General features: G+C 48.0%; 1 protein-coding gene across 2 annotated transcripts in view; it reads left to right on the forward strand.

The window, feature by feature from the left end:
• Window positions 1-18,094, forward strand: part of LOC144152664 (uncharacterized) — a 163,950-nt gene extending 145,856 nt beyond the window's left edge. For both annotated transcript variants that reach the window (XM_077684037.1, XM_077684036.1), the window contains 3 exons: window positions 10,450-10,693; window positions 11,168-11,321; window positions 17,568-18,094. In XM_077684037.1, coding sequence (XP_077540163.1) covers window positions 10,450-10,693; window positions 11,168-11,321; window positions 17,568-17,681 — 512 coding nt within the window. In that variant the 3' untranslated portion in view covers window positions 17,682-18,094. The remainder of the gene's footprint in view (window positions 1-10,449; window positions 10,694-11,167; window positions 11,322-17,567) is intronic.
• Window positions 18,095-27,912: the final 9,818 nt, after the last annotated feature.

A 27,912-nucleotide genomic window follows, 5' to 3' on the forward strand; every position in this document is an offset into this window, starting at 1 on the left:
TGCAGCCTATTTCCTACGTATTCGGTGATACGTAGCTATCAGCCTTCTTTCCTCCCGATCAAAAACATCTATCAAATGATACTGCAGTTATTAGGTTGGGATTATGATCTTTTACGCAAATTTTCCCTCAACCTAAAAAATGTTAATAGCATCACATCGGAACTGATCGGAGATGTCTTATGCGGTATTTTTTTTAATGCCATCATATCCTGGAGTGGTTTCCGATTTCCTTTCGTAATTGACTCGCACACCCCGGCTTGATATGATTAAGTGGAATTAAAAATTTGATAGAACCATTTTATTCTCGCTGTGGGTACAATTTAATAGTTACAGCTATTTTAAATAGAATGATTATCGAAATTGTGTCATTGGAATTGTGTCATTGAAACATCGTTGGGACACTACCACCGACTGCTGAAGGGAAGCTAAATGCACTGCCTTTTATAACAATGCGGTGCTTAAGGGAGTGGTGGTATTTCTATGAACTTTCTATGGTATTTAACTTTATGAAACGATCGTCCTGTTCATCAACAGCCGTTGTTCGTTACAGCGACCGTTACGCCTTTATCCGCAGGCTGCAGTGTATTGTTATTAATCATTGCATACAATATCCTTTGCGGCGTTCATACTGCTGCCGATATCATAAATTCGGATGTGGGATGGGTTGTTCTGGACAGGCCTAACCATGTTTACATATACTCCGCTATTGTGACGTGCTGGCTCTGTTGTTGGCCGTGTGTACGGGAAACTACGGCGGCACCGTGGAGCCAGCTTCCGCGCCGTGCTGCCCCGTCAGCTGCAGAAACCGCAGTCGCCGTTACACGGGCAGGTCCGCTTTGCGCAGCCGTTTCACGCATCGCGGCGCACACGTGGCTCGAGGCTGCTGAACTGTGGCGTAAGTGCTGCCGGCTCGGATGGGGCGCAAGGACAAAAAGTATCGCCAATGAAAAAAAAAAAAGCGGGCAGCAGCACCGGAAAAGAAGCCCCCACGCGGCCACACACTCCAGGCAACACGCGCGCTCGGCTCGCGCACTGTCCTCCACTACTCGGCGACTGCAGCCTGTGCGCGCGCGAACGTTTGGCGACGACACAGGTGTGTGATTTGCGACGTCCGCGGCGCCTGGGAGGTGACCCGGGTAATCGCTCCCACCGCCGTCGCCACTTGCTTCTTCCCGTGCTATAATACGCTCGCCGGCCCGTTTTCCCGGAGCGTGGGCGATTTGCTGCTTGAGCGGCTTTTATACTTCATCGCTCCGCGAAAAGCCCCATTTTAGTGCGAGAGCAATGTATATACTTGGCTCGTTGTGCGGAAACTCCGCCGGGGCACACCAAAGTCCCACCAACGGCAAACCAAAGTCCCATTGGCTGTCAAACGTTCGTAGTGCGTGCCCCAGAAAAAACACACACACACACACACACACAAAAACGCAGACTAGTGCGCGTGCATGCGCAGAGTCACTGGAAAAGGGGATATGTCCGCGGCGGCAACTGTTCTGCTGAGAGAGTTCACAAAACTTCGCCCTGTAAATATTATCCGTTTAATAGACACTTATCTCTTTCTCACTGTCGACAACGTACGAGGCTATCGCGACGCTGCGAAACGACGTTTGTCCACCACGCCGCAACACTGAGGTTGGCGACGTAACTCAGTGAAGCACTCAGCGAAAAGTATAGGGTTATCGCATTTACACGTTACACGAATTACTTAGTGACCTCATAGTTTCGTTTTCTTACGTTTGGTGGCGATTGCGGGCATAACTATGAGAAGTCTGTTATGCTGACCCCACGGGGTTCCAGCCCCCGTGTGTTTTTCCGTTCCGCATACACGCTGATATAGATCCTTCCAAAGATAACGTTAGCATACTTAGCCGTTTACCGTGTAGTTTCCCTTACACTCACGACATCGGCCGTGTCTAATTTTTCGTGCAGTGGTCTTTTGATTCTGCTTACCTAAAGTAATTAGTCGGCAGCGATTCGAAAACAACTCGTAGACCTCACACGCCAACTTAGGTCACGCAGTTTAGGTACTCCTGCAGAGAAAGAATACACTTTAAAGGTCCAAAGCAGGAATTCCTCCAAAGGTCCAAAGGTCCAAACCAAGGACCAAAGCAGGAATTCCTCCGTAGCCTGCGGGGGAAGGGAACATTGATTGATTGTAGGATTCAACGCGCCGACGCAACGCAGGCGATGAGGCGCGCCGTAGTCGAGGGCTCCGGACTAATTTTGACCACCTAAGGAAATCTCGTACACACGGGCGTTTTCGCTTTTCGCCTCCATCAGAAAAGCGGCCGCTGCGGCCGGGAATCGAACCCGCGTCCTCGTGCTCAGCAGCACAACGCCTTAGTCACTGAGCCACCGCCGTGAAGGTGGAGGGGGGGGGGAGGGAACAGACCGTCAATGACTCTATCCTACTTAAAGTTACCGGTATGATCAACCCGCACCAGGAGATGCTCGATAGACCGCATCTGTTCTTTCGCACTGAATTTTTTCCACCCCTTTGTTCGCTTTTCGGTAGTGTGCGAAATAAACTCCAGCCTGTTTTTTTTTTTTTTTTTTTTCCACGCGTTCTTGCACCTTCTTTCTCCTTGCCTCAAGCCTTATGAGCACGCTTTTTTTTTTAATCAAGTTCTGGTTTTTCGGCGCGCTTGCCCTTAGCGTTTCTCCACGTTCAATTTCCACGTGGACTACTTACTCTACTTGGGGCTGTTAGCGTCTTATGCGAGGTACTTCGTGCAGGCACTCCAAAATTCGTCTCCATCTCTGGGAGTCTCAGCGTTGCGTCGTTATCGCGCCGTCCCTCCACGTGGCGTCTCAACTTAAGCCTTGATTTCCAGCTTTGTAGACTCGCTATACATTCGTACTTTTAAATTCAGCGCCTGAACGACGCACATTGATTCGACGGTGAGTGTTTCTTCTTTGTGTCCACCCACGAGCTCCAAGCACCCTTTCTTTGTAGACCTCGCTCGGTGCACCCGCTCTGCTTGCATACCCAAAGCTGCACCGGGCGAGGAAGGGTAGCTGACCGCTATGTGTACTGAGCGCTCGTCTGTCTATCCTCCCCCGCCAACCACCGCTTTCTCGAAGAAAAAACAAAAGGAAAGGCAGAGCCTGCGGCGATGTTTGTTCGCGCATCGCTGCTTTCCAAGCGCCTCGTTGTTCCTGCTCTCTCCCTCGACGGGGTGATTTACTTTCGTAGCGTCTCTTCGCTTTAGATTTTTTTTTTGTACCCTTTTTTTTTTCTGTGGAGCGCAAGAACGGGATTCTGTGTTTAACAAGGTGCCGCGGCCACCCCGGCTGTGTGTATTTGCGCAGCTGGTGCGCATGCGTTTCCTTCGCTTCCGGGTGTAATCCCGTTAGCTGGCGCAGCGAAAAGGGAGACGACCCTATGGCGAGATGGAAGGCTGCACACGTGGCTTACCGCTTGTGTACACACGTCTGGGGTTCGCACGTGCATCGGTACGGTTCAAACTGAGTCAACTTCACGTTTAGGATTTCACACGTCGATGGGCAGCAGCTTGTAGGTTGTGAAGCGCATGCCGTAACGGTGGTCTTCAGATTGAGTTGAAGCAACTCGGCTATACCATGCATGAACAGGTTCCGTGCTCGGTCGTTCTCGTGTTGGGCATACATCACAAATACCGCCTCCGAGGGCTGGAATCGAGGCGTTCATGAAGTTGTCAACGGCCACTTGGGCATTCATTGCCGCGATTGTGGTTGTACACCCCTCTTTGAGAGCTAAGCCGTCATTGCTCGACACACCATCCAGATAGAGAAATAATTGAGGCGGCCGAAATGGCAACCCTGGGGGATCGTTGCGTGTCCGCACCGTCCGTTGTCCGATGAGGAGATTGGCTATCTGAAAGGGGGATGGGTGTCACCTTAAAGCCCCGTGCTGCCTTTTGTCGACGTCACATAGTTGTGCGAATGATTTCGTGTGCAAATTTCGTCGCCTCCCTCTGTCCTTGTCCGGTTTTTTTTTTTTTTTTTTTTTTTTTTTGCGCTACACGAAGTCATGGATTACCGCTACCCACTAGCCCAAACCCAAACTCTGCTTAGCTGGAATCGAACCCGTTACCTTGTGCTGAAACTGAACGGCTTAGAAACCGAACCGTAGCTGAGTATTCATCGTTAGACTCGCGCTGTATTAGACGCATTGTTTATTTGTGGTCGTGATGGTCTGATGTAAATAAAGACGAGTGCTTACAACCTTCATGTACCTTGCCGGTATTTGCTCGGAACCATTGACTTTTCGCTGCACAAGAAAGCAAATAACCTTATCGCCAATCTCCAATATCAGTGGCAATTTAAATGTTCCGCAAGAAAAGGGTCACCTCCCGGTTATGTACCCTAATGGGTTCGCTTGAAAACAATCCACCAAAACCTTTCCTGCGCCGCGGTCCTAATTGATTATTTTGCCGCGCTTTACGCGCTGTATCTCCGCTAGTTATGAGCCGTGCCCGAAGCCGGTGCAGAAGTGTGATTGCCGAAGGAGTTTTATGGGGACCTACTTCAGTTCTGGTGAGAGGGACCACGTGCTTCCGGCCACGCCTTTTGCGGACGCTAGCTGGGCACGCGCTTTCACCAACCCAACCAAGTATCGCTTTCGCAATAATTTAAACATAAATGTAATGTAATGCAACATGTCCCCTTTTCACGGTTTCGAACTGTGCCGGTATGTTTCACGTATGAGCGTTCTCCAACCTTCGAAACTCTATCCGAGCAACAACGGTAGGTCCTTGAAACACCGAAGCGGAAAAAAAAAACTGTGTCGTGGACAGCAATGAAACTCAAGCGATAATCTGCGCCCATGCGAGACACGGCCGGTGGACATTTAGGTCTCTTATAATCCGTTGCCAGCGATTACAAAATTTAAAAGAAAAAAAAAAAGGCGATTCGCCGCGAACGGTGTCTGTGCAAGTACCCGTTTTCGTGGTGGCCCGCCCCGATTTCCGAGACCGGCCCCGTGTACACGGACACATTTATACCGACTGCGCCGCCCACGGCCGTACACGCGATAATGCCACGGAAAGGTGAAAGTGGGACTGGCCATAACGCGCGGCCAAGTTAAACACGTTCTGTTCGGCCTTGCTTTATGCCTCTAAACTGCGCAAACTAACAGGCATGGTTGCGAAAAAAAAAAAGTTATCCACCGGACCGTCGCCGCTTTATATCGCCGTCTAGAGGGACATTGCGTCCTCCAAAGTGTAGCGGGGGCCGAAATCGGGCCCAAGGCTTTGTCCCTTCGCCCGCGGTCAGACGTGACGTCCTTAGCGTCCCGTCGGCGCCGGAGCCGCGCCCATTCGTCGGCTGCGCAGCGCTTAACGTTGATGGCTCGCCGAGTCACCTGTGCGACCTTTGACCGTTCGCCACGCGCGTGGCTATATTTGGTCCGAGCGTCAGAGCTCCGCTGGCGGTGATAAGTCCGAAATTGTGCGCATACCGGACCTCGCCTACGCCAGCCCTCGCTTCCTTTGTCGGTGTGGAGGACGTAGGCGCTGAATGGAACGTGAATGGCAAAGCGCATTTCCCAATAGAATAACTGAGCTTTGGATGGCGAGACGTCTGATTGATTCGCATTCATTCGGGGGAAGGTTTGCTTTTTATTCGCTTTTTTTTTTGTTTGATGATTAACTGTCCTTGTTGGACTAGATAGAACGGTCCGGAGGGGGTAGTAAGACTGATGTGGTTTGCGTGATTTTTAACATGTCTGTTTTCATTTGCGTGCGGACAGTAGATGATGAAAGTGCCACAGAATGATCACCAATGAACAAAGCATAAAACTGGAAAAGGTTGCAAAACGGTTGCGCGCAATGTTCGTTAAGGCTCAGGCTGCGGGGCTGACGTTCGTCAAATTTGGTAATTTCACTTGCTTTTATTTGCACGAACGTCTTGTTGCGTCCGAGTCACAAGGAGTGCGTGCTGAATTGTTTTAAAAGGACCCTGCAATACATTTCTTTTTTTTCTTCTCAATCCTAAATTCTTTCAGAACGCAGTCAACACATCCACTACTTAGAGTAGGAGGTCGCAAAGTACCTCAGCCAGAAATTACTGCTCTATGCCCATCAGATAACTTAGAAAAAATGCTCAAAAGAGTTTTATTTTCCGGTCTTGGCGTTCCTCGAGGGCTCGAATTACGTCATTACAGCGGTGTAATGGCTATTGGCCGGCGTCCTTTCAGTTGCAGCAATAAATGCATTCGATAGCCACGAAAAAAAAAAAGCCACAAAAGCAAAGCAGAAACGGGAGGCGGATCTGCTGCGCCGAGCAAATCACGCATGCCGCTCCGTGCTAGCGATGACTATAGCTTTCGCAGTGCTTCCAGACGCGAAGGAAAGGGTGAAAGCGTTTATCGGAAGTGTTGAGCTTTAAGCTTCAATTGCTTCTAGCCTGTTTTCATGAGGCTGTACTTGCAGCGATGCTAAATCAGTGGTGGCTGCCGCTTCGCTTCCTTACTTTCCTACTGATGACGCGTCGCAGTTCATACCTGGGTCACTTGTTTACAGCCGGATTTATCTCTGTTATCGATGTGTGTACGAGCCGTGGTTTGGTGAAGGCTGTTGACTGAAACTACCGTGTACGCGACGGCGGTTGGAGCCCCTTTGAACAGCCGGACAGCTGGCCAAGCCTAGAGCCGGCCACTGTGTGGCGCATCTCCGTGTCCCTTACGTCACATGTTAAACCCTGGACTTTAACTATGCCGCGAACCGAAACCTGGGTCAGTCCCATAGTGAGCACGTGCAGCGTAGTTGGACGTTAACTTTGAGGAACATGAACAAAAAGCCACGAAAGCAGCTGCTCGATGTAATACGGATCCCCTTGAGACGGCCTTTTCCGCACTCCGCATGAGATGGGGATATCTCATCATCGTCGTCGTCGTCGATGTAATTTTTTTTCTTTCATCTTCCCACGTTCCGCTGCTGGCCGTCTTGTGCATCCCACGGCAGGATTTTTTGATCGCAATTGAGCAATATGCCCCAGCAAGGTTTGATTAAAGCGGCTTCAGTGGTATATAGGGAGGGTGTATTTAACGCCTGTGGTGAAAAAGCTGCGCCACCTCTTGGGCGGTCGATATAAACGAGTCCCTTTTTGCGTTGTGTGTCGAATCTGAAACACCGCACCGGCTACAACTTCAGTGTCAAATGGACTGCACACATCGTCAATCCGCCTCTGCGGGCTAGCAGTTAGATGAAGCTTCTTATGGCGCCCACTAGATGGGGTTTTGTTGACGTCGCAGTCACGTTTATCTTTTAAGTAATGCACTTATAAGCGACCCCGAACCTTCCGCCGTCCGCATAGCAACAGCTGCGGGTGCGCGCGCTTTTCGTCTCCCTTAGCAACGGGGGGAGATGGACGCGCGCTGCCTGGCCGCTGACATGGCACATACCCACGTGGGAGATTGGCCAGGAACAACGTTTATAGAACCAACGTTGGGCCAGGAATAAGTGGGAATGCACTTCTTAAGCGAGCCTGAATCGTCGCGCTCGCATAGCGCCTCCTCTCCCCCCTCGCCTACTCTCCTACAGCCCCTTTACTACTCTCCAGCTCGCAACACCCTCTCTCGGCGCGCCAGCCAGGCCACTACACTATATAAAAAAAAAACAGCATCCGGCGCCAGGTTTCGATCTGCGGACTTTGCGGCCGCAGCGCGACGCTCTACCGACTAAGCCACGGACGCGACGTTGATATCAGTGTTAGTAACGCGCCTTATATCTTTAACGCATTCAAACTACGTCGTCAGCGGCGTGCGTTGGCGACTCAGCGGCGTTATAGCGGCTTGATAACTGCGTGGTGTACACGTGATACTACAAACCCGCTAGTTTTGCATTCTCTCACGTGACTGCGCCTCCTCTCCCTTCACTCCGGTCGGCGCTTCGCAGCTGCGGTGCGCTGCGGTGCGGTGCGCTCCTCCTCTCGAACATACACGTTAATTCACCAAGATTTCTGCAGAGGGACAAACGAGGCGTGTTAAGCCGAACGTGATCACGAGGGGGTGTTAATGTAACTAACGGGCAAAATGCCACCAAACTTCAACAAACTCCCCCTCATAGCATCACCCCGTGCTTCGCACTTCCTCATACTCCCCTTCGGGGAAATGCGGGGGAATTTTTTTCTCCTCTTCAGAGCAAGAGATTGTGCGCAGCGCTTCGTCACTGAAAATCGTCATCCTTGTTTGCTGAAGGAAGCAAACAATTATGCATCATCATCATCATCATAATCATCATGTCTTAATGTTCGAAACAGTCTACGCATAGTGGGTGCGGGTGTTCAGTTGTCGCCTCGTCGCCCTGCCCATCGCCGTCGCCACCACAACCATCGTGCTGTGACTGGATGACCTCCGCTTGACTTAATGTTGGACCCGCTCCTTAGAGCGGTGGTGCTATGCAGTTCGAGGCCAGCTTCGGCCTGGTTGAGCAAAGGAAGATCATGTGTGGCAAGCGGCTCTGCCCCTGCGTCCGGCTAACGCAACGCGTACGAAGTGAGCGCTCCCCTGTTGTGCCACCCTTGCATGCCTTGTCTGCCGATGCCGACATGCGCGGCGAGATTCCGCCACTCTTTGCGAGCAACCTCCGGTTGGTCATATTCATGTGTAAAACTGATTCTGTTTTGGGGGGTCTGCTGTGACGACGACCGGGACCTAGGGGGGCGACGTACTCATTTAAGCCGCGACGCGTGACGTTTGGAGTTGTTGTGTTGGAGCAGCATTGGTAACACCTTTCTCCTCTATCCCGTCTCTCCCTCGGCGCGTCGTTCGGTAACTCTGACCCTATGCTCATGACGGTTCTTTATAGGTAGTGTCTATTATCCCGGCAACCGTGAGAATTACCGTCAGAAATTTCTCACGGCAGTCGCCTCTCATTGGCTAAGCACGCTACGCGGAGATTCTACGGTATGGCTATTCCCTTCCCGGAGGTAATTCTCACGGCTGCCGTGAGGTTAGACGCAGCCTCAGAAAGGGAGGGTCTGGGTTGTCACGAGCTCGGACACTGATGCGACTTACAGGTCTTATCTTTATAGCCTGAGCCTGGAACTAGGGTGCCTGGATGTTCCTCCTCGCCCGCCAGGGGCGGCGAGGAGGAACATCCAGGCACCCTACCTGGAGTCTCCTTGCAGCTGCCCCTGTAGCGCTGTGGTGTAGTACTTGGTTTTAAACGAGAAGGCTCAGGTTCGAATCCGACAATGCGATGTTTTTTTTTTTTTTTTTTAGCGCTCGGAAATTTTCGGTCATCGTGATTTCGTTAATTTACTCTGGTTTTTACTTTTTCGACGCACAGGACTTCTATAATGGGTTGAATTGCGTTTAATCTAGGTTGTGCTCTGCGTCGTTGGGCTGGGTTAAAAAATTAGGTTTGTTGCAGTTGAGCTTGATTAGGGTAGGTTAGGACGCGTTCGGTTAGGTTACGCTAGGTTCGGTGAGGTTATGTGAGGTTAGGTTACATTTCCAGGAGGTAGTTCTCACGGCTGCCGTGAGTCCCCTTGTTGATCTCATCGCTCTGTATAGCCCATATTTTTGTGGACGTAATTAGCGCTTTGCGTTGGCGTTAAGCTGCTGCAATGCACTATCTCAGTTCAGCATCGGCGGCACCAATTTCCTGTTTTCAATTGTACTTGTCGCATTCATGCGCCACTGCACTCGAACCCGTTCGATACAACTCACACTTCGAATTGTTGCTTATATCGATATGTCTGAAAATTTACTTCTACTTTTCTCTATCTGTTCACGGTGGCATTGTGTAGTACAGAATTATCGGTTATGTCGAGCTATTTTCGATCCTATTCGATTTCGACCGTATTTTAATTCAGCGGGAAGCACCGTGGTGTCGGTGTCGTCCTGCACACTTGCTTTAGCGCTCAAAATGCTTCGTTGTGTTTTCTAGTTGGTAGCGGGCATGTTGTAAATTAACGCAGTGCAAGTTTTCTACTGGATCAGATTGCGATTTCACTTTTTGCTTGTCAAATGCAAGGTGGCCACGAGTTATGGTGGCCCCCGTAATGCGGATGTGTACTGTATGCAATCACTTGCACTGTCAGCTCGGGTGTACGTTAACTGTTACACAATGCTCGCACAGCGTTTGTCGTACATCCTGTTAGCTGAGCATAACGTTTCAGCTCTCACAAGCTGCATAGCAAGAGGTCTCTGTTGTTTGTAACTTAAGTTACCCTGAACTGCTTCATAGCAGCCCCGTATTTTATTTGCCCATAGAATCTCTATTGTGAGAGCAGTTCTGGTCTGCCCACGAACTGCTCAGAACTGTTCTGGGCAGGCAAATAAGAGACCTAATGGTTCAGCAACGGGCTGGTTACTTGTGCTCGAAACCGGCCAGTTACTTCTGCTGTAATATACACATTCAAGACCCTATAGCACGTATTCTGTAATCACTCTCCCTGCCCTCCAGGCCTGTGGCGCTGGTTGTTAACCTTTCCGTGTCCTTCTCTTCCTCGTGCTCGCAGACTTGTTCTTCCCGGCGATGATCCCGGAGCCGGACTACAGCGACTCCGAGGACGAGCGCGAGTTCCGGCGTCGGCCGGTGAGGATGCCCGGCATGGCTGCCGCAGGAGGTCCCACGCATAACGAGGCCCAGCTGGCCCACTCCAACGAGGACGGCCTCATCGCGCCCCGCAAGCTGCCCAACCCGTGCGCCGAGTCGGCCGAGCGCAAGAGCCTCCACCGGGAGCTGCTCTTCAACCAGAAGATGTGAGCAGCCTCTCGTCCTCGCCCTCCTCTCTCCTCCCCGGTCCTTGTCCTTCCCGCCATTGTCTCCTTGTCCTTTTCCGAAGTCAATTGCTGTCCGCACAGCAGGGATGCTTTCCGGAACCGGGAATGCCAGGCCATGCTGGCCGTAGTTACCTCGCAGTCAAGAGCCTTGTCGTGGCAGCATGCAGGGGCCAAACTGATTTGATAATATCGTGGCAGATAAAGGCGCCGAAATACAGGAAACTAAAAACATAAGGAGCAAAGCTGAGACAGGAAGGCTAAACATCACCGCAAAGTTTAAACCGTTAAGTAACGCCGAAAGATTTCCTGTGGGTACTGCGAATGGTCAAGTACAAACTGTGGTTAGAATTGATTCTTTCTCCTGCGCACTACAAGAGGTTGTGGACTCCGTTGCTCTGTCGATGCATGGTGCCCCTTGTGGACGTCGTCGTTCTCTCTCTGTCCCGTGTGCAGCGGCAAGAGCGTGCTGGGTCAGAAGACGGAGCTGCAGAAGGCCATGGAGAAGATGAAGGACGAGCAGCGCCGGAAAGAGCTCGAGGAGGAGCGCATCAAGGGACGCACGGCGCTCGAGAAGCGCCTCGAGGAGCAGGCCAACAAGCTCAAGCTGGTACGACACCATCCCCGTGGATTAAACAAAAGATCTTCGCATTGCAGGCCTTTTCTAGCTTGTCCGACCTCGAAGAAGCTGTATTATCACTCGACGCTGCTAGTGGGGCTATAATTGGCGCAGTCGACAGGCTTATCTTGCGGCTGATGTCACGCCCGAAGGTTGTGAGAAAAAGGGAACATCATACTTTTATGCGATCTGTTTATGCGGTAGAATGTAGGCGTGTATGCGTTTGTCTGCTGAGGTAACCGCGGAGGTAGTGGAGGGACAAGATGATGGTGCTGCAGAGGGAGAATGCGCGGCATATTTTTCTCCGAGGATTGGAAGTCACGTCATTGGCGCGTATTTCCCTTGGCCAAACGAGCCCCGTATGCTGGCTTCACTGCCTGCCTGGGCTATGCGGTGAAGCACGGATGCTGTAAGCTGGCTCCACTGCCTATACTGGAGCTATGCGGTGAAGCAAGGCTTGCGGGTGGCGGGACTTCGTGCGTTCGGAGCTAAATCGTAATCTCGCAGCAGACACGATGTTAGAGCGATTTCCATGAATTTTGGTAAATGAATATTTCCCTGTCCTAGCGCTTCCACTTTTTATCTACTCGTGCTTCCAAATTTCTTAATTGACGTTCATTATTTATTAATTTGCTTGAGTAAATTATCTGTTGTGTAGCACTACCCGTGCCTAAATTATGATCGAAAGCACAGTACAAGGAGATTAGCTGCCATTGCGGAAAAGGTAGATTTTAGCAAGCAGAAAAACCACCATTAGGAGCAGTAAAGATGCTCTGGATACGACAAAATATGCTGCAACCAATCATGATCTGAGATGCGATAGTTTGTGATGACACTAGCCCAATAGGAAACTTGAAGCTATGCGCAAAACAGAATTGCATGGTATTAAGTCTTCACTCGCACACACACTCCTGCACACCTGCAGTTAGATGCAACAGCTAAGACTATCCAATGTTGTCATTTGCATGAAGGCTTCCTTTTGAACTTTTTGGGCAACATTATTAAGTTGTAGTTACCAGTTGGTACAGATTCCTTGTGGTGAAACAGTGCGAATAAACCAGGACAAGGAAGAGGACAACAACATGAGCACTGACTAGCAGCTGAAATGTTCATTACACGGTGAAAAAAATGAGTGGGGCAGACATGGACGGGCAACTAATACAACCTTCGGAGTTCTTTTTTATAAAAAAGGCTTCAGCGACCTGTCATGTTCTCTTGTCATAGTGGGCCATCATAACAGTGGTACAGTTAAGCAGCGGATAGCAGCCGCAAACTTTGCAATAGGATGATAAATGTGACATGGGCATGCTGTTGATCGGCATCCCTGTGTGGCAGGTGTGGGGAGGGCCTATCCGTGATACACATCCTCATTCAATGCAAGGCACTCAACTTTACACGACGCAAACACTTCAGAGAACTCTACAGACAACATATTCCATTAGATCCGTCATACTTTTTAGGAGATGATGCCATGTTTTCTGTTCAGGGCACCTTTAAGTTTGTCAGAAGTTCACTTCTTACAGCTCATCTCATACCACCCATAGTTTTACCCCTGGTCCTATACACCAACCACCTTATTTATCTTTTAACCACTCTTGGTCTTCACCCCGGCCCTGTACACCAGCCGTACTCATAGTCTTTAACTGATTGTATTAGTGTTTCCTCTAACCAATTTTAGTTCTCACCTATTCATCAAAACACTTTCTTGGCACTCTTTGCCCTAGTTGGCCTTGCGCCATTAACATTCAAACATCATGCGCATGAGGATGTTTCAATGCTCGTGCAGGTGCTCATTGACACATCACTCCATTTTCCCAGTGTACATCCTTTTGCATTTCAAAGGAATGCAATATAAGACATTGCATCGGCAATTGAAAAATTGACTCTGGCATATCGCGAATAAACTTTTCTGGTCTGCTTGTTGTCGATTCTGAGTATAAGCTTCTCTAATTTATTGTATAAAAAGCAGGACACTGACCAATGTTGCAACAAAATTTACGTTTCGGGATCTGTACGGATCCCTTGTTCACAATCTTTATTTTTTGCCGAGAATACCAGATCGTCAAACTTGCCTGCTAACTTTTTTTATTCTATGTGAAATGGCGTGAAGATATGGAATAACAGCACAATGCTTGGTGCTTCCTTTACATTTCCAGATCTTCCCTGATACTTCAATTTTGCAAACTTTTTTTGTCAACAAACACGAGGGAATGATCAGAAAAACCAGCTTTCTTCAACCTGTCTATCTGGCACGCAAAGCTAGCGCCCATGGTGTGGATGGAGGACTTTGTAAGGGACGAGTTTAGGCTTTTGACGGCAATACCCGTTTACTACTTTGGAGTGGCAAGACGAACAACTCAGCAGGGGCTTATTTGGCTTTGGAGCATACATACAGCAGACGTGCTTATCCTGGAAAATCGGAGACATGTCCAAAAACTGAATGACCCCTTCTTCGGGAACCTCACTTCTAAACGTCAGACCACGACGATTTTCCTCAAACACCCTCAAAACACTGCTCACATATTGCTGAAAAGTACATGTCAGTACAAGCAAGATAGTCATCAACACACCTAAAAGCCTTCATAACTAGGCCTTCCAGTTTGCCTCTTCAGGACAGTGTCCAGCCTGCTCAAAAAAATATTGCTAAGCACAGGAGCTGCACAAGATCCAATACAAATCCCCGACCTTTGAGTGTACACTTTCTCCCCTAAGAAACTAGAGTGGACTTCAAATAAAAGTTCAATACTTCCAGAAAGCTCCCAAGAGACATACCACAACTGTTAACAAGCCTCTCTTCATCATTGTCATCTGTAATACACTGTTTAACACAAGTGGGAAGACTGCCACAGGGAATAGAGTAAAACAGGTCTACGATGCCACTGTTTTGATGGCTCGCGAAGACAGAAGCACAAGGGAGATAGCTGAAGCCTTTTTTAAGTACAGAGAATTTTAGGGGCTTGCCTTGTCATCGTAGCCCGCTCATTGGACCAAAGTAGAGCCCCATGGTGTTCTGTCGTCACGGCGTCCCACAGAGGCTGTGAAAGCGAAGTGGTTTATACAGTCATAAGCGTTCGAAGCTCGTGAACCGCTGGCACTTGTCATACATCTCCCTGGTGGTGTTTAGCGCAAAGAAAACTGCAGGTACATTTGAGGCAAAATATACGTAATTAACCGGCAGCACCCGCATTCATTTAGTTAGGAACGCCTGTTGGGTTGGTTTTTACGACAGTAATTTAAACAAGTGGCAATGCAACGCCAGCACGTGCGGGAGGAAAAGCAAGTAAAGAACAGGACTCCCGTTTGTGCAGTTTCAGGCAGGGGGCGCGCGAGCACTGCGGAGGCAGGAAATTTGAATTGCATTGGGTGGAAGCAGTGAGCGGATAACGGCGCTACACCCCATTATGGCAAATACCTGTTCTGCATTTTCGGCAGCTTTCATGTTGAGTGGAACGGCTTCAATTTTTTATAAAAATTAATTCTGAAGGTTGCATTAGTCTATCGTCTATAATTTTACTGCATTGCGAAGTGGCTTATCTGGACAAATCCTGAGTCTGTGGTAATGTGCACACGTGATGTTCATGTCATGATTGTTTATGGTTGCACCCGCTCTTATATACCCTTTCACTGTGCAATACACATTTCAGTTGCTAGTCAGCGCTTGTGTTGTTGTCTTCTTCTTCTTCCTTGTCCTTGTTTAGTCGCACTGCTTTACCACAATGAGTGCTGAGAAAAAGCACGACAAATAAACTTTATTGGAAAAGTGTTGGTGACTTGAAGTGCCAATAACCGGGAAATGTGGTCGTGCTCAGTAAAGGGCAGCAAAATGGCAGCAAAAAGATCTAGGTGGAATTTTGAACAACTGCATCTTCATAGCGCCTTTTAGGCTCCAGGCAACACACGTGAACGAAATGAAAAATTCTAACAAAGAGTTGGGAGGAGTAACCAACATATGTGTTTCAGTCTTAAGAATCTGCAAATTTGCGTTAGTGCCTGTAAGCCGGCCCACAAGAATAATAAATTCCTTGATCCCAATGAAGGGGTCCACCCATTAATTTTCACTGTCATAATTACAATTACAGAGTTATGGAATTGCTGGAGTTGTCAAACTGCCCACATCCGTGGTGCAGACATGTGATGGGCAGTTGCCACTGAAGGTGTAGCTATGTGACTGTCAGCACAACATGGTGGAAAGAAAACTTGGGCTCAATTTGGATTGGGCTTGTAACAAACACATTGCGATTAGGGTGCTTGCATGTCTGCATTTGGTTGATATTTGTGGTTGATGTTGTGACATAGCCTAGGACGATGCAGGGCTCTTTAAGGAACAAAGTTTATTGGAGTGAACTTGTGCTGGACTAAGAACTGAAAAAATGCACAAGTGGCGAAGGAGCAGTCACCAAAGTGATGTGCACAGACGGGTCTGAGCGAATCGAATGCCACAGTGGTTGCCATGCAAATATTTAATCTTCACGTTAATCTTTTGTGAACCACCGAATCAGATCTAGAACACTGCAATCAAAGAATCACATTCTTGTCTAGTGACAACAGGGCATTAATTGCGCAAAACAGAAGACATGGTTCGCGGCAATATGTCTGGTGGTTCAGACTCACCATACACAAAAGTGGGCAAAATTTCAGGAGTTCCACAGTTTCTGATGTGCAGTCACCATGTGTGTCCGAATGACCCACTTAGTTCTTACTTAGTTCTTAGTTACTTACCTGCTGCCGAGTCATGTTAAAAGTGTATCGGCCCTGAAACCTTCATTTTTGTAAGCATAAATAAGACTAAAGCACAGAAATGTGCAGTGCTATGGTGTGCTGTGACATGCCATTCTGCTCATGAATACAGTCGTTAAACCTGTCAGTGAAACTCCTGGCTCTTCAAATCCTGGCACAATTGCACACCAATACCACGTGGGGGATGTGCTGGGACTTCTAAGCTTGCTCCTGCATAAAATCTGAAGCCCAATTCCAGCACAATCACTAGATGATGCAGACCACTACATGTAAGAGTGGCTCTGGTGTGTGCTAGTTGGTGCATGTTTGATGGGAATCTGTTCATTTTTATTCAAGCTGATTTCCATCACACTACATATAACACATAAACTTGTGCGAAATGCTTGTACATAATGTAAAGAAAAATGGCCCTAGTAAACGTGAATGAAGTGAGAGTTTGTTCTTTAATTAAGATTGAATTTTCTTGTGCACATTCGTTCAAGCCTCTGCCTGTGAAATGCCGGTTCCTATAGAAAGTTTAAGCATATTAGTACACATTTGCCAGTTAGTAGTGAAGTAAGGCAATCTGTGCAGGAGTAAACCAAGAAAGTTTGTTTACACATTATCAACAAATTGGTTTTTATTTATGGACATCATAATCAGAATGTAGTTTATTTATGCAATAATAGATTTAGCTGGGCATTGTGGGTACTGGTGATGCATCTGCTGTGGGTACTGGTGATGCATCTGCTGATGCCAGGCTGGATTACTTCACAAAGCAGTAAACCAGATTATAGGAGATTAAAGCACCAAAAAAATGATTTGGTTCATGGCCTTTTTGTCTTTGATTCTCCAATGAACCTGGTATGCAATGCGAACAATAACTAGCCAACTGAAATACTTATTCTTCAGGGGATTGTGTAGAAGGCTGGGAGTGGTGCCGAAAAGTGCCACGTGCTAGTTGCATTCTTTCTTGCCCTTGTCAAGGCAAGAATGACTGATGTAAAGTGTCCCAAATGCTTTGTGCAGCTTATGTTTAAATTTTTTGCTTGTTCCAAACGTTTTAGACCTTGCGCATCTGTACTTTTGACGCGCATTCTCTTAATTATCTTACTGCCTGTCTTTATAGACAGATAGTAACACTGAAACAGCAACACAACTCGGCAGTCAAAGGCTGGATGACTATACAAAGGCAAAATGCTAGCAACTAAAATGTTGCATTCTGAGATGACAGGAAAAAGGGTAATTGATCTTTGCTGGCCTCGCTTGTCAGTTTTGTGGCTGGAATGCTCATAACCAGTGCATTGCTACTGAGAGTAGTGGTAGCCGCAGGCTTCAGAGCAAATGGGATTCACTGGCAGTACGCTTAATGCACACCTCTTCCATCATCTGCATACAAACAACCAACATATAGCATTAGCTGGTGGTCTTATAAATATGGCTGCATTTCCACACATTTCGTGTGCTGCCTCTTATGTTTACACACTGACATGCTCCCCTTCTTTCCCTCCTTTTCTGCAGCACGAAGAGTCCGAAGTGATCAAGCCTGAGCTTCCCAGCTCCGAAGAGTCCGAGTTCCTCCGGGTCCACGCCCGCGTCTGTTCCCACACATTGCCTGTTGACTCCAAGTCGTAGTTGGGTGCTGGTGTCCGCTTGCCGGCAACCACAACCGCTGCTGCTGCTGCTGATATCATATCTTGTCGAAGAACACCCGTGTACATAGTCCCCGATGTATTTTCTCTCTCCCTCCTCCCCACCCTTTCCTTCCCGGTCCTTATTAACAGACACATGAGAGCGATGGCCCTAGGGTGCGCCTTTGCTAGTTTATTTTTGTGCTTGACAAGCCTTTTGTCATAGGATGGGCTTCGAGAGCTCGAGGCATCGCCACACTGCTCGCTGCAGTGTGGGCACGGCTACGAAGAAAGCTTGCAGTCATAAGTGTTACGCTTGCCTTTTTGAACCCGATGAATGGAAAAAAAGAAATGCTGTTGACTAGTGTGTTTCACGAGTACCATTAAAGAGGAACAGTGGACAGTTTCTCGCTACAAGATTGTCTTCACAGTGCGTCACTTTTCTTGCTGTCTTAGGAGCTGTAGATAAGCCTAAAAGGCTTGCGGGCTGCTCCATCACCTTTCTTCGCAGCTTCAGCTGCTGATGGCACAGCGTTCGCAGTTGCACCAAGCATCATACCAAAAATACGTTGGTAGTACTTCAAGGGTGCTAGGATCAGGAGCTTGTGATGTCACAGGTGCAGGTTCTGGGGGAAGTGATGGCCGTATATCGACAACCATAACAATTTTTTTTCTGACAGAGGGAAATTCAAACACCTGCGTGCAGGGAATTTTAGTATGCGCTGTGGTCTAAATCACTCAGTAGCCCTCTACAGTGCCATGCCTCATAGCCTGGGTGTATACACACAGGAAACTAAAACTTCGATTCGACATCTTTACATCCTCGTTCTGCACTTTTGTTATTGTAGAATATTACTGCCTGGATCCTAAAATCTCTATGCGCGTATGTTTGCACACTTCAATGTGCTTAAATTTTATAATTACTCGTTTATGATCAGGGGATGAACTGCTCCGTCTTAACACGAGGCCTGTTGCTTCCTACCACCACTCGCCGTTTCTTCTCAAGCTAATGAGAGGCTGTTTGTTCCCCAATTAGTTGCGAGGGATGCAACCCAGTGCCTTGTGAAAGACAGAGGCGGCTGAGTAGAATGGCTCCCCATTGTCTTCTTGCAAAGCGGGATCACCACTATCCTCCATTTCATAAAGGACAGTCCTGGGAATTCAAACGTTGTTCCATGATCCCTCTGGTCAGAAGGGACAGGGGATCATCATCCACCCCTCGTGTTACTGAGGGGTTTGTGGATGCATGTGTGTGGGTTGGGTGAATTGGCTCCCATTATATTCTATTTGTGCCAGTTCATACAAAAGAGGAGTTTATTGTGAACATTTGACCATATTTTGCCATTGTGGGAGTATGCAGTAAGGCTGTACCTGCTGGAATTTCACAATATAGGTCAAATGAAAAATAATTTGCAGTCAGCCAAAAATTCTACTTGCACAGGTTTTCGTAAAATTTTTGAAATTTTAATTGTCAAATAGCTTTGCATTGTAGTGTCACGTGGCCAAGGACAATGCAGGGCTCTTGAAGAAGAAAAGTTTATTGGAGTGAAGTTGTGCTCCGCAAAGAACTTTAACAATTCACGAACGTCCAGAAGCAAAGTGGAGGGACATGCGCAGACGGGCGTCGGCAAGAATGAATGTCGTAGCGTTTGCCCTGCGAGAATTGATCTCTTAGCACTGTTCTTTCTGGAAACATCGAATTAGAGCAAGAAAACTGTTTATTAAAGAACAGTTTAGTCTAGTCATGACAGGACAAAACTCTCCCTATCAAACAAGATTTCCCGGTGGGGCACATCACAAATATAAGCAAAAGTGCTCGTATTGAAAATAAGGAAGCCTGGTATGGCCAGGCATTGATAACAAAACAAGACATGTTCGCAGCAGTCTGCTCAAAAACAATCTTCCTGCAGTTGATCTTCTTGAATACATGCCTACATGTCCAAGCTAATTGAGATAGTTGGCTTAATTCAGTGTTTGCAAAAGATGCTGAAGCAAGGTGCTCTAGTCAATTCAGAAATTGTGGTATGCTTACCAAGGTACTCTCACACAGCCGATTCGGTATGTATCTTGCTATAGCTGGAGACAGCCTTCAACCTCGTGTGCAGCTGCTGTGGTTGGCACCATAATGCCAGCATAAAAGTAACATGACTTGAGGGGCTGAAACAGTGGTTTTTTTTACCCGGGATCCCAAGAGTGGGGTTTGGCTGGCGATTACGATACTCCCTAATGCGATATTTGGGCACAGCAGCAGTGTGCTCATCGGTTCTCTCCATGGCAGTGATGGTGAGCCTCTGCATCGGCGGCGCAAAGTGCATCTCGGGAAGGGACCGCTAACTTCGTCTTAAAAGCGAACGCACATCATAGTCATGCGCACGCCCCCCTCACGTTTTCACCAAGTGTCGCACCGTTGAGCGCCTTGTGCGGGCACAGCATACTGCCCCCTCCCCTCCCCCACCGCACACTTTTGGAGCGCTGGCTTGTGCTGCCACGGCAAACCGCCCTCCCCTCCCAATTTCGCGACACTCTCCTCCTTTGCTTTCTTCCATCGTTCACTTTTTGTTTCACTCGTCGGTCCAGCCATCGTTCGCTCAATCACAACAACAGCGACACGGCTCTGCCCACAAACGGGTGACAAAGGGCTGCGTCCAAGCCACAGTGACTGGATACAGCTTGGTAAACAAGCAGTCAAACATCACGAAACAAGCCCAAATAAATGGTGCCGCATCTGTAGAAAAGAACCCTCTCAATAGAAGTGGAAACAGTAGCGAAAACAGTTTATTTGAACTTTAATGCGTTTTGCTGAAAGTCAGTTCTGGAACTCGCACGTGTTGCAATACTAATAACGTTTAAGGTGGCCTATTTCAGAAGCTGATCAAAAATGGAGTACGACAATTGGCTGAGGAACAGCTGTGGTTGTTCACTGAAAACTCGTGAACTCGCAGTGCAAAGCACGTTTACTGGGCAATTGGCCATAGAACACTTGCTCTATTGGGAAACTGATGTGGAAATGTGATCATTAGTAACGCACACAACGTTCCATGTTTCTGGAGGTAATTACATGAACATTCCTGTACATTCCTGTAAGATGTAGTGTGCATGAAAGTTCACTCTTCATTGCGGACTGTGCCTCCCGTCACTTCAAACGTCATCGCAGTGATTATATGTACAGGGGGAACTCCTTTATGGATGCGTCACAGATTATGGGAATGGAGCGCGTGCCACGTGCTGCTGCGTCAGGTGTTGGTTAAGGTCCCTTTAGGGGCCTTAGTGTTGGTGTTTCGTGGGCGCCACCTGGGTGCTCGCTTTCACCGACCTAGCCAAGAAATAATTTGGTTTAATAAGCTAACTTAGCGTTTTGAGGTTCATATTTTCGCGCTCACAGTTAATTGAACTATGACTGCAGTCGAGATCAAGTCTAGATAGATTCAACGCCCGGCGCCACTCGGTCTTTCTGCGGAGCAACCGTGCACCGCCGGCTTCGGCGAGAAAACCATCTACTGTACAGTTAGGAAGCGCAGGTAAGCAGGTGAGTGTGCTGTCAAGGGGGCCCGTTCGCGTCGTGTTGTGGCGCTGCGCTGCTGCGCCGTTGCCCTTCAGCTGCTGCTCGCTTGAAATCCCGGCAGGCAGACTTCTGGCTTTCCCTCACTACACAGCCCGCATTACGCAGGCTTTTCTGCTCGACGCGGAAGTTGTGCAACAGAGCCACAGGCGTAAAAGCGCAATTGGCGCTACCATATGAAATTCTGTTCACCATTCGTCACGTGCCAGCATCCTCCTCGTCCTCCTCATCCTCTGATGGAGGTCTTCTATCTTCGCCAGTCCAAGAAGGGTCACTGGCACCCTGCCAGGTCCATCATCAGTACCTGAAAATAAAGCGGGCGTGTTTTGACTCAGATTGTCCCGGTGTGTTTTTTTTTTTTATGCCCACCATTCATGCGATGGCCGCACATGCAGCCTTCAAACGTCGTTTTGTCTGAGTAGCTGTGTACGGCATGTTGCCTGAGGGCATTCACGCAGACCGTTTTGGGGAAGAAGGGAAGGGGGAGTTCCCCCATATACAAATAATCACTTCGATGACGTTTGAAGTGACGAGAGATCGCCTATTTTCAATCGGAACGGCGTCCTCCCAAAGGTAGGTACCCGTCCTTCGAAGGGTTACAGGTAAGTGGATTGACAATTCGAAAACGGCTTTGTACGTGGAGTGTGCTTATGAGCTGAATAATTTGACGTTGGAAAGTATAAAACCCCGAATAAGTGTTAATGAAACCATAATAATGTACAAGGCTAAGTAGGGTAAGAATAAAAATTTCTCCCACCTCCCCTCGCGGGAACCCCTGTGTAGATGTGACGCATAGGGGGTTCCGTTGTTGTTTCTGTTAGGTTGATTCTCCCATTGCGTGAAACGTGCCGTGAACCCCCTGCCGCGGCTATGACACAACACAATCTACTTTAATCCAATCCAATCCAAATCCAATCCAAGCCAAGTCAATCGAATCCAATCCAATGCCCCTCGAGAGAGTTCGCTATCGGAGAGGAGAGGGAGTGAGGGGCGGAGAGCGCAGCTCGCGCGGCGAGGAGTATGGGGGAGGGGTGTGGACGGACAACAACAACGCCGTATGGAGGGACAAGGCGAGTGAATGAGATGCAGTCGCATCTAATAGAACCGAGGTAAATATTCTAGAGCCATGAATGCAGATGGCGCCGTGCGACATGGCAAGCTTGAGCGTCTTAAGGGCAGCTAGCTGCTTTGTAGCTTTCGCGGCGATATACCCGCCACGGTTTCGTCAGCGTTGAGGTGTGCATCCCCTTGTTGATTGTCAAACAGTAATGAAGGTATTTTTAACTGAGGTTGTTTTGACTGATTAGAGGGTTTAGCTGAAACTGCACCGGTTATGAGGCGCGCCATAGCAGAGGGCTCTAGATTAATTTTGACCTTTAACGTGCGCCAAAATCTCGAACACGGGCGTTTTTGCTTTTCGCCTCATCACAAAAGCGGCCGCCGCGGCCAGGAATCCAACCCGCGTTCTTGTGCCTGCAGCACAACGCCTTAGCCACTGAGCCACCGCGGCGGGTAACGTAGATCGTTCTAAAGTGATGGTGTGACCAGCAGTACAAATTGGATAAATCTTATGATGTTGAGTCCACATTCTCGCTATTCCGCGCTGTAGGGAAGGAACTGCGCGCAAGAAACGTTGATGGCGCTTCAAAGTACACGTCTGTATGTAATTCCCAGCTCGTCGATATTCGTGGTCTCACAAACGTGTGGATAAGAGAAAAAATTATAATGTAAAGAGCTTGTTTCTTCGTCATTTTCTCTTATTAGAATCGTCGCTTTTTATCCCTGTAGCAAATGAATCGTTGCAAAACGCCAGTTTGTGTAAAATGAATAATAAATTTATTTTCCCAAAGGTGAGCTCTGAAAAAATACATACCCATCGTGTTCGCGGGGTTCATATTTTTCGTTTTTTTAGGGGCGAAGCCCGTTAGGGGCTGGGGCTGTTGGCGTCTTCTGTCGCCGTCGTCGTCGTCGTCGTCGTAATCGCCGCCTCTGAGTGTACGGCATGTTGCCTGAAAGATCCACACAGGCCATTTGGGGAAGGAGGTCATGAAAATACCGAGAAACTCGTTTACGCCTCGCGCTAGAACGTAACGCGTACTAAAAAAAAACAAAAAAAAAACACCTGGACACTCGTTTACGCCTCGCACTAGACAGCTTCGTGCTTCAAAGACAAGAGGCTTTTACAGCAAAGTTGCATACCTCTACCCCCCAACGGTTTCATCTCCGTTGCCAAAAACGCCAAGGCACCGATAATTCACTTTTACAATGCATGCTTCGCCCCTCCCCAGGCTTCACGCTAGTGGAGATGGCCCGGGATTACTTTACTGGCAATAAACATCCGCCTGTACTAAAATTACGAAATTAGAAAAAAATTAAAACGCTATTTTTACAATAATTTTAGGCGCAAATGACGGCTTCAAAATACATTTTGGCTACGTACATAGTGCTCTTGGGTGTTAAAGGTTTTTATCGGCGGTGAGATTAGGAAACCTGCATGCAACGTCTGGACGGCGAGGTGCTTGAAGGTGGTGGAGGCAGGTCAACGTGCTGTAGGTGAGATCTTCTGGTGACGCCCATGAATAGTGACGTCAGGTTCGGGACTCGTGACGTTGTTGTCCGCTACACCTCGACAAAGAATGGCTGTAATTCCAAAGCAAAAGCATTAAAGGTGCCATGACAATAAAGTACAGTTTGAAAAAATACTAGCCTTTGGTAACTTCCTCACTTCTATAGGAGCCACGAAATGAGGGGTTTCTAACCGGAAAAACGCAAAAAATATTTAAACCTTTCAAATTTCGCGCTACATGGACGTAATATATGGACAGGAGTGACAAGGGGCCAGTACTAGAAACATTGTTATCAGTGTGTTAACTACACGTTAACATTCCAGTGATACGAACGAACGAAACCGGAGGTCCCTCTGCAATTGCGCAGTCATGTTCCTTGACAAGGCCATGTTTCAAAGGAATAACGACGAAAAGAGCTTCGCGTGTGCTAAAGGACATGATTTTTTTTAATTTCGAGTTTCCCTGACAGCGTGTCGAAACTTCCAACAGCAGCAAAAATTCTATCGGCTCACCCTGATTTACCCGAAATGTTCATCATATGGACGCCTGCTCATTCATCACTGGAAGGGAATGAGGCGGCTCATGCCGCAGCCCGCGCTCATACTCACCGGGCGCCTCCTTCTGGGATGTCAGCCAGGCCTTCCATGAGCCCAACACGAGAAATAATCCTTAGAAGGTACAGTGACATCCTGGCCCACTACCGCTTGGGACAAAGAACCTTTCCGCCTCCACATCCCAACATGTCTCGCGAAGACACGGTCGTATACAGACAGTTACAAACTAACACATTCCCATATTGTACATTACTACACTGCATGCATCCGACATTGTATACATACACTTGTAAATTCTGCATAGAGCCATACACTCTACCACATGGTATGGGAGTGCCGCCACACACCATCCCTTGCCTCAAACCCGAATCCCTAATTTGAGCAGTGGGAGGGTCGGTTGACCAGCTCCAACCCGGATCACCAACAACATCTGGCAGACCGGGCGGGACAGGCCGCCAAGACCCAGGGCTTCCTGGATAAGGAGGTCCCCCACCTGGCGGTCAACCCAACAACATTGAGTGCTCAATTAAATGTTTATTCCTCCTCGAGTTTGAACGTGACGAAAAAGCTATGACATTTGGTATTTTGTATTTGTATTTTCTCCTTGCGTTTGTGGTGGTCTCTCAGATGGGGTCTAGCCCGGTCGTAACTGGTTGTCACCTGACAAATGATCCCGCCATATATTACTGTGCTTACTCGCAGTTACCTCTCCTGTGGCCTTCACGGATTCATTATTTGTGCAACTCGGCTACCCCTGACTGGCTTTCCTTTCCTCACCCCACTTTCAGTCGTTTGGCCTACCCTTGATGAATAATTACAACTGCGCTTGTATTGCTTGAAGCAAGGAAATAAACCCTAAACATATATTGCGCTGAAAGAGGGTACCACCTAACACAGGTTAAAGGGGGCTAAGCTGTAGGACTCAATAAAAATGGTTGAAGAAAAGCGACAATCTTACTTCAAAAAAATATATCTAGAAAAGTTGCGCCGAGTGCAAAAGGTAAAAGCCAAAACCTTCAACAAATTCTGCTCACAGAAAGCAACTCTGGTAGACGAGATGTACAGGCAGGGCCAATAGAGAGTTTCTTGGAACACGGAACTGGCATACTAAAGATCGTTCGGACAATGCCAGTAGACGGAGGTGGCTTCACGAGAGAGGGCACCGTACTGTGTTCTATGCGGGAAATGTCGGTCGCTGCTAGTTGTCTCTCAAGGCTGGCATCCAGGTTAACTGAACTTCGCAGTATTTCGCGCTGTAGTTGGGAACGTATTGTTCTCCCTCCTTGTGTCACGCGTGCCTGCAGTCGCATTGTTCAAATTCTGGGTGTTTAACGCGGCGAGTCTACGCCTCGGATATGAGGCGCACCCCAGTGGAAGGCAACGGATGAATTTAGGCCACCTGGGGATCTTTAACGAGCGCGAAAATCTCGACACACCGGCGTTTGCGTCTTTCGCGCCACCTCCAGAAAAAATGGCCGCCGTTGCCGCTGGATCGAACCCGCGGCCTTCTGCCAGCAGATCAAAGCCTTGGCCACTGAGAAATAGCGGCGGGTGCAGTTGCATTTTCGCGGCATGACATATCGTTTCACGCTTTCCCGATAGCACGCCACGAACTGCCTTCGAAACACACCAGACGTAGTCGGTGGTTCAGCGGCAGCGGCGTAAGTCCTGGGAAAGTCTTAAGGATTAAGCGCTGAAAACGAAATGACTGATGGGGACCAGTAATTTTATATAACCATTATATAACATACACACACACGCACACGCGCGCACGCACACACACACACACACACACGTGCGCGCGCACGCACGCACGAACGCACGCACGCATTAAAATGAAAGCACGTAACGAACTGAACCACAAATATAACAGAATTTAAAAAATTTTGGTAGATAAAGATGTTACGAATTGCATTGTTATAAGCGTGGAGGGTTCCATAAGCACAGCAACGCGAGACTCTCATAATCACCCCTAAGAAAGTCAACCCTAAGAATCTCATATCTCCATCAAGATGGTTGTCTTCCCGTATTTTTAATCTCGTGCCTTGGTAGCCACTCTGTTACCCGGATGCTCCACCTGTTGTCGGTTCTTAGTGCTACACACAAGGCCCAAGCTCACTTCTTACTGTTAATTTAAACTGTCTTCCAGTTTGCTCCGTCATCCTAGACGCTAGTTTCTTATTTATAAATGTTACTTCTACTGTTGTAATTTCCATGGCCCGATGGACGGACAAAATGCCGTTTTCAAGAAGTAACACCTCAAGTTTATGTTTCACAAGTTAGTACCACAGAGAGAAAGAGAGAGAGAGAGAGAGTCTTCTTCTTTGACATCAATGACATCAACGTACCGCAAATGCAGATTGGTTTCAAGCCATTTTGTTTAGTGACAGAGGCCACGGAGCAAGAATATATTTTATTCTTGCTCCGTGACAGAGGCTCATTACGTAAGAGTGCTAAACCGAATTAGACTGTCCTGCAATAGCTAAGTCGACATTGTGCAGTTACTGCACAAGACAGAAATTTCCATTTGTCTACTTGCTCTCCCTCAATTCTCGCTCTTCGAATGATTAATGCTCCATTCGAATCAATTTACCCACGTTCTATTGAGCCACGCGTTCTTTCCATTATTTTCGTTCTGCGCAGCGATAACCTTTGTTTGTGCTCGTCTCTTCAACTTCTTCTTTACGTTTGCTATCGTAAAAACCAACCCAACGTGTATTCTTATTTTTTTTAGAAAAAGGCTAGTACTCTCGATTATGCATTTACACTTTCCCTCCAATATGTCTGAGGTTTCATTTTCGTTGAATAATGAGTACGTATATGAGCCCTGCCCGTAGGTTTAGTTGTGAACGGCCTTATCTATATATACTTTGTTTTCAATCATTCTTTTGCTTTGGCCGGGTGGCTGGATCGAGTTGCATACAGGCAGACGGATGCACAGACCAATACTCTCACGTTTACGTAGCACCTAGAATGAACTAGTTCGTTCTAGCCATACTGTTTAAATAAAGCGTTCATGCTTAGGCCAGCGGGCTCATTTTTCAGTTTATCGGACAAGAATGATTTGACATCAATCCAAGTATTCAAAAGTTTTTCTAAAATAGCTCGGTAATTGTTAGCGCAGAGGGCGTAACTTCGAATAGTTTTAAGTATTCGCTATTCATCGAGTAGAATATGAGAGTCTTCGACTCACTGGGGCTCTTCGATTTAGTCCGGGACTCACCGCCAACTCCCCGAGAAGCAGTCCGGCATTCGATTTTCCCATTTATCCCTACGGCTTCCTCGGACTACCCACGGACTATCCGAGGTGACTCCGAGACTAAATCGAAGAGCCCCACTGTAAATAGAAGAGCCCCACTGTTCGAAAGCTTATTATATTCCCGCACCCGTACGATCTGCATTCGGCTTCCCCACATAACAACTCCGTAAAGCGGATTTCACCGTAAGACAGGCAAAGCGAACACGTGGTGTGACCACGTGACTATTTTTTTTCTTTTTTGCGTACATGCCAGCGAAAAGACAGCGGCGGCCGCCGAGTGCCGCTAGTGCCGCGCT

The sequence above is a fragment of the Haemaphysalis longicornis genome, unplaced genomic scaffold (genome assembly GCF_048455015.1).
Source record: "Haemaphysalis longicornis isolate Haplotype H1 unplaced genomic scaffold, Haemaphysalis longicornis Haplotype H1 scaffold_9, whole genome shotgun sequence".
Classification (NCBI taxonomy): Eukaryota; Metazoa; Arthropoda; class Arachnida; order Ixodida; family Ixodidae; genus Haemaphysalis; species Haemaphysalis longicornis.